General features: G+C 40.1%; 1 protein-coding gene across 1 annotated transcript in view; it reads left to right on the plus strand.

Annotated features, from left to right (window-relative positions):
- The first annotated feature begins 1138 nt into the window (after window positions 1-1138).
- The window catches only part of kcnh1a (potassium voltage-gated channel, subfamily H (eag-related), member 1a), a 311195-nt gene continuing 299526 nt past the window's right edge, over window positions 1139-12807 (plus strand). Inside the window, exon 1 of the mRNA XM_078557611.1 lies at window positions 1139-1211. Within this exon, the coding sequence (XP_078413737.1) occupies window positions 1139-1211 (73 nt within the window). The remainder of the gene's footprint in view (window positions 1212-12807) is intronic.

Consider the following 12807-nt stretch of genomic DNA (forward strand, 5'->3'; position numbering starts at 1 on the left):
GGTGTTGGGAATTGGTGTTGGGAGGGCAGTGCTGCAATTTGAGTTTGTTAAATCATGGGTTAATCTCAGTCATCACCCAGAGTCTAGTGCCTGTAAATTGCACTGCAGCTGGCCGTTCATAATCGTATCAATTCACTATCGCATCGCATTATCGGTAGATTTGGATTTTAATAAATGTGTGCTAATGGCAAGCATCTCAGACACCCCTACCTGGTCACCCGTACCTGAGCACATACTAATGATATTGACTCGTGAGGCGCTGTCCGCGCTAAATGTAGGTTATAAAAGTATGAAATCGCAAATATGCATTTGTCCATCAGAACTCTTCTTTCCAATGGACTGTGTGCACAATTGCCCAATTATGAATTCTCCCAAACTTAGATTTTTTTACCCCACATATCCCAGGAGATAACTGAACAAAGCTCCAGAATATCACTCTGGAATCTACCTCATCAACTTTGTCCACAAGTAACATTCTCACGATAGTGGCCGCACGCTTTGGAGCACTTGATTAAGAGATGCAGCAGGTTACCACTCTCCTTGGTACTTGTCTGCACTCGTTTGGATGTATATTTAAGGGAGAGAACTGACAGTATTGAGGGAAATTTAAGAGCTAAGTTTACAATCATTTTCGAAACTCATGCATCTAGTGGGATATAATCAAAGAGGGTTACATTTTGGACAAAGTAAGGCTCAACACGTTTGTAGAAGATGCTGTTGATGATGCCTCAAGTCGTTCTCAGTTAGGTGCGTGCACACGGAACTCTCAGTGAAGAGAAGCTGACGGGGTTAAGTGATGTGTTATGTTCCGGATGAATCAATGCTGTGCTGCTGCATTTGTTGGAAGCTGGTGGGGGGTGTGGGGAGAGAGGAGGGACGGTGCGCGCGCTCAAGCTCGCTCCCGCCTCGAGCCTGGTGTACGCCACCAGTGCGCGTCCCCGCGGCGTGTGAGAGGCGGGCGGTCAGAACAGCGGAACGACGAGGAGGAGGAGGGGAGGGGAGGTTTCGCCGAGCTCGGAGCTCCACGCATTGTCTGCGCCGTTACCATGAGCAGGGAAGATCGAGAGCTGCAGCCTGCGTCCCGCTCTCCCCATCGCACCAGCTCCATCACTGCAGCACTAGCCACTGAGCAGAGAGGATGGCGGGGGGAAGGAAAGGACTTGTTGCCCCTCAGAACACTTTTTTGGAAAATATTGTCAGACGCTCCAATGGTAAGTGGGAAGAGGCCCCCAATCGGTGCTCTTAAAAGTTAGGGGTGTTTTTTTGCAGGGTGAGAAAGTGTAATTTTGTTTTTCTTTTTAACAAAATTACAATGCTGCTCCGGGTTATCTGTGGGTCCCTTGCCCTTTGTGAACTGATTAACAAGTACCCCAGCCAAGTCTCATTACTGCTAAATCTGGTTACTGGAAAATAAAATGTTTATGATGATGTTTTCTGTTACACTGGAATGCAGCATCGGCTGTACAGCAATATATGGGGCTGCTGTCCACCTTATGCTGGGATGGCAGACAGTGCAAGTGCTGTAACTAGATTGCATGCCTTGACCTGAATTGTATTTCACCCCCCCCCACCCACCTTTGTTACTCCCACTCCCCCACCCCCCCCCCCAGAATCATCAGAATCACGACAACCCTGGAGCAGAAATGCTTTTAAAATACGAATTGAAAATGCATGTGCATCCTGCAGTGTTCAAGATCGGTGAACATTCAATGCAGCAGCAGCCAGCCAGCCAGCCTGCAAACGCTGCAAGTTTTTTGCAGTCAAAAGATGTAAACTCTCTCCGGGATGGAGGAAGGACTGCTGCAGCTATGAATATTGGATGTCCGAAACAATTCCATTGAAAAAATAAAGAGATTTAAGCATTTCTCCGTTTTCTGAATGCGACAAAATGACCTGGGTCCCATTTAGCCAGCTTCCCAAAAACAGGAAAGATGTTTTTTGGCCAATCCCATGCTCAAAGTCGCTGTGGTTCTAGCAGCATGAGGTTGATTTTATTTTTGTTATTTATTCCGCTCTCAGGAAAAAGGCACACAACCACCGGAGGAAAAAAACACAAATCTTCCCGTTTATATCACCTGTATTTCACCAGAGTCAGCATATTTGATAATTGAGGAAATCGAACGGAGGTAGAATGAGACGTGGACGTATTAGAACAGCTCTTTATCATGTTGGTATAGTGTCATTATGTTTATAGAGTAATTGCCGTAGGATAGCGAATACTATAGAAATACGTCCAGTAGACAGCGACACTATACGATCAAAGGGAAGCATTGTTTTTCGGTGGTAGAATTTTCGGCTTAGTGCGTTGATTTTCGTTCCAGAGGCTTTCTTTCCTATCGGTGTCTGGAAAAGAATTATTAGATCGTTTGAAAGAAAAAAAACATTGTACAGATTGGGTAATTCTAGAAATATCCATGCGATCTAGTTCCAACTTCGATTTGTTTTGCGAATGAAAATAGTTATTTAAGGCGAGATATTCCAAGGGATCAGAACGCTCGAATAATTTAGGTATGCAGTTCTACAATCCTTTTGTACTTTGTTATGCTAATACTTTATGAAACTTCGCAGCCACACACCAATACTACGTTTTTAAAGGAATTATTTGAACAAACTATCTCTTCAGGGCACAAGCTGTCTGTACAAATTTGGGATATGTTTTATAAACTTAGTCTCACAAGGAAATCATGCAAATTATGTAGCCTTAAAAGCATATAAATTATTTTTGACCCATGTTCTAAAACTTAGAATAAGTACACTTCATCATCTCGAATATGCAGTTGATTGGGAAACCCTTTTGATGATACTCATTTATATTGAGAAGGGCTCATCAGCTTTGATTCTGTTTTCTTTGGTTCATTGTTAGTCAGCACTGAGGTTCTGGATCCAGAGGAAATCTAAGATCAGTGGCACTCTTGAGTTCATTGAAAGATCACATACAAATTTACTGTAACTAATAAATCTGGAAGTGTGTGCTGAGGAAATGTGAGTAACCTTTTTGTCCCATGTTTTTATGCATTGGTCCTCAATGTTGAGTTTGTTTTCAATGTGGCTACGAATATACTTATTGAAGCATGTTGTGAAGGGTTTTATGAGCAGATGATTTGTGTTATTTTGCAAATTAGTTGATATTTAAGCAGAGGCTACTGAATGATTATAGCTGGTTTTATCCTGAGAAAAGAGAATGGAAGCAAGAGTTAAGAACTGAACTTAACTTTTTTTTTTATCGTGGGGTACCAATTCTGACATAGAATTTGCTGGGCAATTCTCTGTAGCTGTAAGTAGGTAATTCAGGTTTCAACACTTCCATATTATTCTAGGCAAATAGTTTTGCCCCACTATTTGTATGATGGCAATTAATGTTGAGCTTTTGATATTTTAGACATCGCTTTTATGTTCCAGTTTTGTCTGTAAACTGGAAAACAAAATCATTACTTTTTCACTCCATAAATCTGCATCAGGAATTGGTAGACATTATATAGAAGTGGTCTGATTGACAAAAGATAATCAACAAATGTGAAGGTCACATTCCTAGCAGACCAGAAGCAATACAAGTTCTTAAACAGACCCTAGGGGTTCTGTTTGCTTTTGGCTTGCCGACTAATAGCTGTGATGTGAATGCCAACATGTTTGATACTATACTGGAGCTTAGAGCCGATTAAAGAACTAGGTTGAACCCCATGCTTTATTCAGCTCTCCACCCCCTATTCCACAGCATAATGGAATGTCTGTTATAACCAAAACTGCTAACATGTCAATCTGAATTATGTTTTACTCAACCGGGCTTTGTTTGGGGTTGTGCAGACATTCTTTATCAAAAACTAAAACTAGTATTTTATTACCTAGTCTTTTTATAGAAAGAAGTGATAAACCAATGACAGTTTGTATAACAGGTCTCTGTTTAAAAAATATTGAATTCTCTAAAGGTAGTTCCTTGATGGAACACAGTCAAAGCTATTGGCTTTTTGAAGTAATAAATCTACAAAACTCATGTTAATATCATTTCAGGTAATTGCATATTGACTTACTGTTTGGTAATGGGCAGTCCTTATATATTACAATTGCCTCATCTTGGTGGAAAAAATTAATTTGTTTAAGAGTAGACAGAAAGAAGTTTGTGATTTGCAAACATTCAGCGGTATTGAAAGAGGCAGGCGTGGTGACAGAAGGTAGAACAATAAACAGGAATTAAACCATGGCATGCATAGTCTACAAAGACTACAGTAGCAATTTTCTGTTGAACACTGATTAAAAACCAATTGTATAGATACTGTCTGGGAGTGATGAGTTCCAGCATTTCTCTCGTTACACTCAACTAATAATTTATGTCACTGAATTGTTCAGTTCAGTGATCCTAAGAGTTTATCAGTTAAGTAAAGAACTGCTAAAACTCTTGCTGTCATAGTTAGTTAAAGCAACTGATTTTTTAAACCATTCTGTGGGCATCTGCAAGGATCTCTTCAGTATAATACTGGAACACAATATCAACATTTTGCAGTAATACTTCCTGTTATTCCATATTCTATCAGTTGTAATCAAAGAGAAGAGATTTAGCTTGCTCCATAGACAGATTTCAAAGAAATTTTAATGGTGGGCAAATAGATAGAATGTTTGCACTTAACTCTACATTAATTGGATTCATTGGCAATCATTTCCTATGTTTACTCTACACCTTTATGACTTTGAGGCTCCATTTTTCAGCATGTATATTGTCAGATTTCCTAGTTGCTTTTTTCACAAATTATAACTCAACCAAAATGAGAACTTACATCTTCATCAGCACAAAGGTTCACATTCTTGTCCTCACTGTTTCACTAGCTCCACACCTGGTCAAATTGGCCTTGTCCCATCCTATTTCTAGTAGTCTCCTCCAGTGTATACTCCTACATCTATTCTTTATTCCCCACTCCATTCCGCTGGTGGCTGTTTCTTCAGGTACTATGAGGGCGAAATTTGACCTGGTTGTGCCATTTGTATGGGCAGAAAATGGGGCAGAGAGGTCCAATCTTTGGAACAGCATCAGAAACACATTCCCCTTGACATATTGGTTCTGGTGATCTAAAGAAGCTTTAGCGTCAGTCCAGAAACAGCTATTAGACTCCTTGAACATGTGCTTCAGGACCCCTTTCCAAAGTTGGTCAAAAACTAGGCAGATCTTGCACTGTGGAAACACGGTTCCACAGAGGCCTAGCCATCGGTTCTTTAAGAGAACTTTAGAGGTCGCCAAAGGCCAGGTAAATATTTGTTTAGTAAATTTTTAAAACATACCTTAATGTGGATTCGGAAAGAGCCCCTTCTCAAGTGCCTCTGCCACCCTCTTAGAACCCACCTGAGGGCTCTTTCCAACATCACAGTAGCCTGACATTTACCTCTGCTTCACTGGAGAGCTGGCCAGGGATGTGCGGTTGGTGCCCAAAGGCCCTTTGACTTAGTGAAATGAGACCCAAGGCCCAGTTTTATCTGGTCTTGGGCCATTCTCTTGCACCCAGATCACATAACTTAGTGAGCATGAATGATTTTCTACCATTATGTTCCTGCTCAGTGATTCCACCTGAATCTCTCCGTCACTACCATTAAAATATTTTATAAGGTCCATCTCTTTAATTGTGCCTTTGTCCCTATCAGTTTTTTTTTCCATTTTTCCCTTCCTGATAGAGTAGACAGTTCTTTTGACCCACCACCCTCTGTACATATGGGAAGTATTGGAGAAGTTGTTTTTCCTCCTCTGTTTGCTTTGTCAAGAGTTATATTTACATAGGGCAATCTAATGTACCTTTGTTTAATAAAATAAATAAAGTAGGATGACATATTCCCAATCAGGTAAGCCACTCAACAATGGGCATTAGGTGATTGGATTGAAAACACAGTGTTAGCCTTCCAATCTCAGACTTTTTGTATTCCTTGTTATGTAGTTGATCAAATATAGCAAATGTTTCTGGAAATTGGGAAGCTTAGAAGTTTTACTTTGGTTGTGATTTCAAATGAAATCTGGAACATCAGATACTTATAGGGCCTTAATAGGAAATAGGAGGTGAAAATACTATTCTTAGTCTTAGAATGAAACACTTTGGTGATCTGAGGGAAAATGCTATCCTGCAGCAGTATCTGTGATTTGCTGTTAATTGAAATTATGTCAGTCACACAGGAACTCTGATTTTATGTGCTTGGATGTATTTACAGATCTCTACTGCCCTTTTGACAATTTGTTGATGTTTGTAGGGAGTGGTTGAGAGTGTCTGCTTTCTCTAACATTAAAGAATTGAAAGTAAAGTTTCTCTGATGCTCAGCAGATTGCCAGGCAGTTCAATGAAGTCAATGGGAATGAAAATCAGAGAGGTGTTAAATGGGCTGCTGATGCATTAATGACGTTTTACACTATCACACAAAATCCAAATTACCCTTGTTTTCCCAACTCCTATTTACCGTTCAACACAACACTAATCCTCCTGCCATTGTTTAAACAATATAAAGATATAACAAGATTTAAATGAAGATAAAACGACATTTTCTTAAGGAAGCAATGGGCTAGATTTTGCAGTTAAAATAACAGTGAGGCTAATGAAACTCACTGTTATTTATATGCAAAGCGTACAGCAACTTCAGGCAAGAGGCAGAAGTATCGTTAAGTCCACATATCCAAACATTGCTGTCCTCGTTGTACTGTTACACAATTAGTTTTGCAAAATCAGCATTTTGCTGACTGCCTCACCAATGAAATGTATTAAATGGTAAGTTGCTGTTTTACATGGTAGATATGAATGAAACTCACTGCAAATTGTTAGGGCTAGTAATTAATTACAAGCATAATTATCATTTTAACAATGTGGTAAGTGTTAATGATGGCCAAACAACTTCTCTGGAACAGAAAATTATCTATTATAAGTGTAATATTTAATTCTTTCAGGTTGTAGATTGTTTTAGATGATTTTTAAAATGTCAGAGTTTAAATTTAATTTTTTCTTACTTTTATTTCCTGTCTTCTTTCTCTCTTAATCTAAACTTTCTTTCCCTTATTTCTCTTCTTGTACCTGATTTGACATTGAGTTAACCCCCTTTAAATCACCTCCTTCTCACTCCTTTTGTTGGCTTCCGAATAGAAAGAAAGACTTGAATTTATATAGTGCTTTTCACAGCCTTAGGATGCCCCAAAGTGCTCTACAGCCAACAAAGTACTTGTAGTCAGTCATTGTTTATTGTAGGAATCCTTAAACCTCATTGGCCAAAGAGATACCCTATTGTTTGTCCTGCTTACTCAAATCTCAGATACCCTATTTCCCTTGGTGTGCTGTTATCAGCTCGCATTTTTGGCAGCTTAGTGGGCAAACATCTTTTGGGCTGAAGGGTGCAGGGACAAGTTTAACTAACAGTGGGTTCTGCTAGATGTCTGCTACAGCAAAAGCTAGCCCAATATAATTTAACAATCTTAACAGACAACTTGAAGGATGGTTCTAAGGTCTGGTTGTGTGGAAGTTAGGTAAATAATATTTTTGTCTGTAACCAATGTTATAATTGTCATGAATTTAACAATATCTCAATCAGGTTTCAGATAGCTGTGTTCTGCTTTGGAACAGCATTCATAACATAAGAATGGCTCAGTGTCAATAATGATGGCTCATGAATCTCATGTGTCTCTTTATTGATTTGAACTGTGATTAGTTTTAGGTTTGCTGGGCCTGGGTGGAAGATGGCTCTGTTGTGTGCTTTTTATAAATAGGCCAATTTATCAAAAGGATTGACCATTCAATGAATTTTGTTTAGTCTCACACAATTCTATAGCAGTGTTTTCCAATACATTCACCACATGTGACTTATTTGGAATTTCGATGTGGCTAATTGCAGTTCTGTTAGTAAATAGAAAATGAGTAATGGACATTACTGAGCATGTGATATGAATACTCATTCATGTACTTTAACATTTTGTTAATTTAGTAAAATGGTAAACAAAAAGAAAAGTGTGTGAGTATTTTTGATTATTGTATGGATATGCTTTACTTTCCTTGGTTGTTACTTTTGGTTATATGCTAAAAGTGGATTGCAACATGGATGGAACTGTTGGACTTCCTGATGGAACACCAGCAATACCCCATGGAGGGTGGAGTTGTGAGTTTGGTCAGCTCAATCAATTGGAACAGCTGCTTAAGACCAGTGGAAGAGAGCAAACCCAATAATAAGAGCTCCAAAGGGCACATCATGGCAAAGGGCAAATACGGTCCAACTACATTTCAGATTTAGAGCAGAGATGGTTATGGCGTATCCTGTGTGTGTCTACAGTTGCAGCAGTAACTTGAACAAAGTCAAAGTACCGCTCACAACTGTTGGACACGCTTAGAAGCTGTACAATGATGTGGAATGATTGATAAATCAATGCCAGAATTCCAAACTTTGTTGAAAGAGACTTCAAAGTTTTGTAGATGTTTAAATAAATATACATATGAAGTACATTTACTTGTTTGTGTTTGAGGAGTTTCCGACTAAATTTAGTGCATGTGGCTAAAACAGTGTTGCCATAGCTGCAGCTGTGGTTAGTCAATGTTAGGAAATAGAGACAGCTTAACTAAGTTATATTTGTATTTGTGGGTGTTAGGAATGAATTTTAGCTTTAAAGTTTAAGTTTGATTTGTATTTCTGTATCTGTGGGTTAAGAAAGGTTAAATTGAGTTTTAGTTTCACTTTAAAAAGATGCTTGCATTTCTAATGGGAGTTTATGACTTAAGAAGTTAAACAAACAGGAGTAGAAGAATTGGACTGTTGCCTAGCAACAGAGGTCCAGAGAGGCAGATCCCTCCCACAGACACACAGAAGAAGAAAGACAGCAGTTTGTTTTGGAAGCTGGTAGAGTTCAGTTGTTTTTTTGAAAGTTACTGCCAGGAGAGACTGGAGCAAAGGGGACAGATTGTCAGTCCCAAGCTTAAAAAAAAAATCCCAAAAATCCAGGGGAGTGGAAGAGGAGAAAGTCCAAAGAAGACCTTCTAGTCAAAGGAAGGACAGGAACCAGGAAAATGTCCTATTAATGAAGTTAAGAGTGAGGGGCAGAGAGAACGGCTCCAATTTTCAGATTTAAAGCGAGAAAAGCTGCAGCAAGCAGATTCAAAGCGAGAACAGCTTGCAAGAGGCAAGAAGGTCCAACGAGACAACTGAAGGTCTGTAATTCTTTGCTATGGGCATGTGAAGCAGCAGTGGTACTGTTGACAGCTGAGTCGGTGAGAGAGTGTGTGTCGAAGACAGCTTGAATGCATGTGGTGACCCAGGGAAGAGGAACATCAGAAGGAGAGTTCAAAACCCTGGAGGCCTTGTGAAAGGTTTCTGAGAGAAAGTGTCAGTTTGGGAGAAGATTCTAAAGCCAGTTCTTGGAAAGTGGAGATTGGAAACCCTCGTGTGAGAGATGGAATTCAGTGAGAGTGATTGGCTTACAGTGTGCCAAGTATCTGGGGGGACTTGAGGAGAGATCCATAGCATCTGGTTGAAGTAGCATCTGTCACTTGGTTTCAGAGTGTGGTGTGTCTGACCACAGAGTGCCTATTGGTTTACATGGACTGTGTACTTACTGTGAACATTAGAGTATAAAATAGCTTTTGTAACTTGTGTTATCCTTACAAATCTGTATATATCTGTAAAGGTATAGTTGTGAGTGAATGAGTATTGTAATATAGTTCATTTTTTCTTGTTGAATAAATGTTTTATTCTTTTGTTAAAAGTTCATCAGCTGACTCCTGTGACTCTGTTCAGTAGCTAATCTCAACATATCTGAACAAACAAATTATAAGTTAGGATCTATCAATCTAGGTTCCTCTCTGGGATCAGGCCTGTCCAGGGGTAACCTAAACTGGGATTGTAGCATCACTATATCGTACAACATCACTTTATGGGGTGCAGAAGAAGTCTTTAGACTAACTTTTGAGTAAAAAAAACTCCCTTGTCAAATACTATAAAATTCAAAAAACGTTATCACAATATTTCTTGCAGCTGTCATATTTTGAGTTTATTATACAGAGTTATATGGAATATACAGCACAGAAACAGGCCATTCAGCATAACTAGTCTGTGCTGTTGTTCATATTCCAAACATGCCTCCTCCCATTTTATTTATACCTTCAGCTTTTCAGAATATCTTTCTATCCCCTTTTCTCTCGTACTTAGCTAATTTGCTTTTGAAAACATTTGAGCAATTTCCCTCAAACATTTCCTGTGCTAGCAAGATGCACATCCTAACAACTTTGAGTTACTAAACTTTACTTAACTTGTTTTGGATTTATTAATAACTATATTGTGTTTATCATTCATAGTCCAGGATTTTCCTGCAAATGGAAACATTCTCACCACATCTATCCTGTCTAACCCATTCATAGTTTTAAAGACCTCTATCAGGTCACCTCTAAGTCTCCATTTTTCCAGAAAGAAGCCGAAATCTGTTAAATTTTTCTGCTCTGATATTACCTTTGTAAACCTTTGCATTTTCTCCAGTGCTTTTAGGGGTAGGATTTTTCAGATGCCACCAAAAATGTTAGTGACAGATGCATCCCTGCCAATGTTGCTAGTCCTGCAGCCATTTAATGGAGCTTTAATTGGCTGGAGATGGGACTTCTGTCCCTCACTTGGGAGGAAGTCCTGCCTCGGAGATTGTCCAGCAGATCTGCAGTCCTAGCATTTTCACTGGTAGCGGTGGCCACTGCTGGGACATGCAGGCAGTCCCCAAATTCTAAAGTGTTCGGATCCCAGGACAAAAATAAGGCCCGGGATCTTGCGGCGGAGACAGGAAGGGAGGCCCCAGGAGGAGGAGGGTGCAGCAAGAGGAGTGGGGGCAGTGTTGGAAAGGCTGGGGAGGAAGGGAGGTAGGGACACGGTGTGCGGGGCAGATCTTGGGTGGAGGCGATCGGGAAAGGAGACCAGTGATGGAGGCATTTTACCCCATCCTGCCCGAGGCACGAGCAACCTTACCTGCCATGCTACCCCGTCTGTCCCTGACCTCTTGCCAGACTCTAAATTGCGACTGGATGGGAAGCAGCCCTTAAGTGGCCTCAGCTGGGAGGAGGGCAGGTGCACTACCCTATGCCTCGCCTGCACACCCCACACCCCAAAAGGTCAGAGACAGCAAGTAGGTGGTGGGAAAGCCACCTGGTGAATTTTGTGGCACCCCTTCTCCCCAGCCTGCAAATCCACCAGTGACAGCCCGTAAAATTCTGCCCTTTATCTTTTTTTATAGTGTGGAGGTCAGAACTGTGTAGAGTAGTCAAAGTGCAGCCTGACAAGGACCCTATATAAATTTAACATAGCTTCACTACTTTTGAATTTTATGCTTCTAGAAATAAATCCTCGCACTTTGTTAGCATTTTCAAGTGTTTTTCTAACCTGTGATTTATTCACCGGTACCTAAATCTCTTTGCTGTTTTACTTCATTCAGTTTTCTTATTTACTGAAGTGTAGGTGATGTTTCTATTTTTTTACCTAAGTGCATCACCATCTGTTTATCACATTAAAGTTTGTTTGCCACAACCATCCTAAAGGCAAGTTTTCTAATGTGTTCTTGTATTATGTTGCATTCTTCCTCACTATTAGTTATATTCTGCCACTGCCCACTCCCCTCTCACCCCAATTTGGTACCATCTACAAATTTTGATAATTGCCTAGATTTTGCAGTCAGTGGTGAATGAATGGCACTTACCATTCAATACTCTTGCATTTGTCTACAGACTTTCTGTGGGCTTTTGCAATGCGTTTTGCTGTTATAATAGAGCTGAAACAGCATGGCACCCTCTACAGGGGACCTTTGTGAACAGGGCAAGCTATGGCCTCTATTCTTAACCAATCAGGTTGAAGAGGCATTCTTGAGACAACAGTCTAAACCAAGGATGCGCAATACAGAATTTTTAATTCACTGCCAAACCTGGTGCAGAGAGTGATTTAGGGAGGGAAAGAAAGATGGGATTAAGAGATCAAGATAAAGAAGGCAGAAAGAAAAAGAAAAAAGTTTGATTTTTAAATTTTTTAGAATATCCAATAATAATTAAAAACTGTAGGTATGAGACTCACACTTTTAAAAGTAAACTCTCAGTGCCAGAGAGGTTGTTTGACAGCAGTTAGACTTAGCATGCTGTTAAAAATTCACTTACACTTGAGTGGACAAATCCTAACTTTTTCTTCTGTTTTATTGGGTGTCTAATGGATAAGTATGCCACCTTCATGTCCTCCATCATATACTTATGGCCCTTAATTTTGGATTCTTCGACAAGTAGAAACATCTTTATGTTGTGACTTCTGACCTCATAATAGAGAGAAGGTCATTGATGAAGCAGCTGAAGATGGTTGGATCTAGGACACTTTCCTGAGGAACTCCTGCAGTGATGTCTTGGGGCTGAAATTTTTGGCCTCCAGCAATACTAACCATCTTCTTTTATGCCAGGTATGACTCTAGCCAGTGGAGAGTTTTCTTCCTGATTCCCATTGACTTGAGTTTTGCTAGGGTTCTATGACGTTTGGATCAAGGCTGTAATGAGGACTGGAGCCAAGCAGTCTTGGCAGAACCCAAGCTGGGCATTAGTGAGCAGCTTATTGGTGAGTAAGTGCCACTTGATAGCACTGTTGATGACACCTTCCATTACCTTGCTGATGCTCAATAGTCAACTGATGGGGCAGTACTTGGCTGGATTGGAATTGTCCAGCTTTCTGTGGACAGGGTATAACTGGACACATTTACACATTTTCAGGTAGATGCCGGTGTTGTAACTATATTGGAACAACAGGGTGCAGCTAGTTCTGGAACACCAGTCTTCAGCATTATAGGAGGGATGTTGATAGGGCTCATAGACTTTGCTA

This window comes from Cetorhinus maximus, chromosome 14 (genome assembly GCF_964194155.1).
Source record: "Cetorhinus maximus chromosome 14, sCetMax3.hap1.1, whole genome shotgun sequence".
Classification (NCBI taxonomy): domain Eukaryota; kingdom Metazoa; phylum Chordata; class Chondrichthyes; order Lamniformes; family Cetorhinidae; genus Cetorhinus; species Cetorhinus maximus.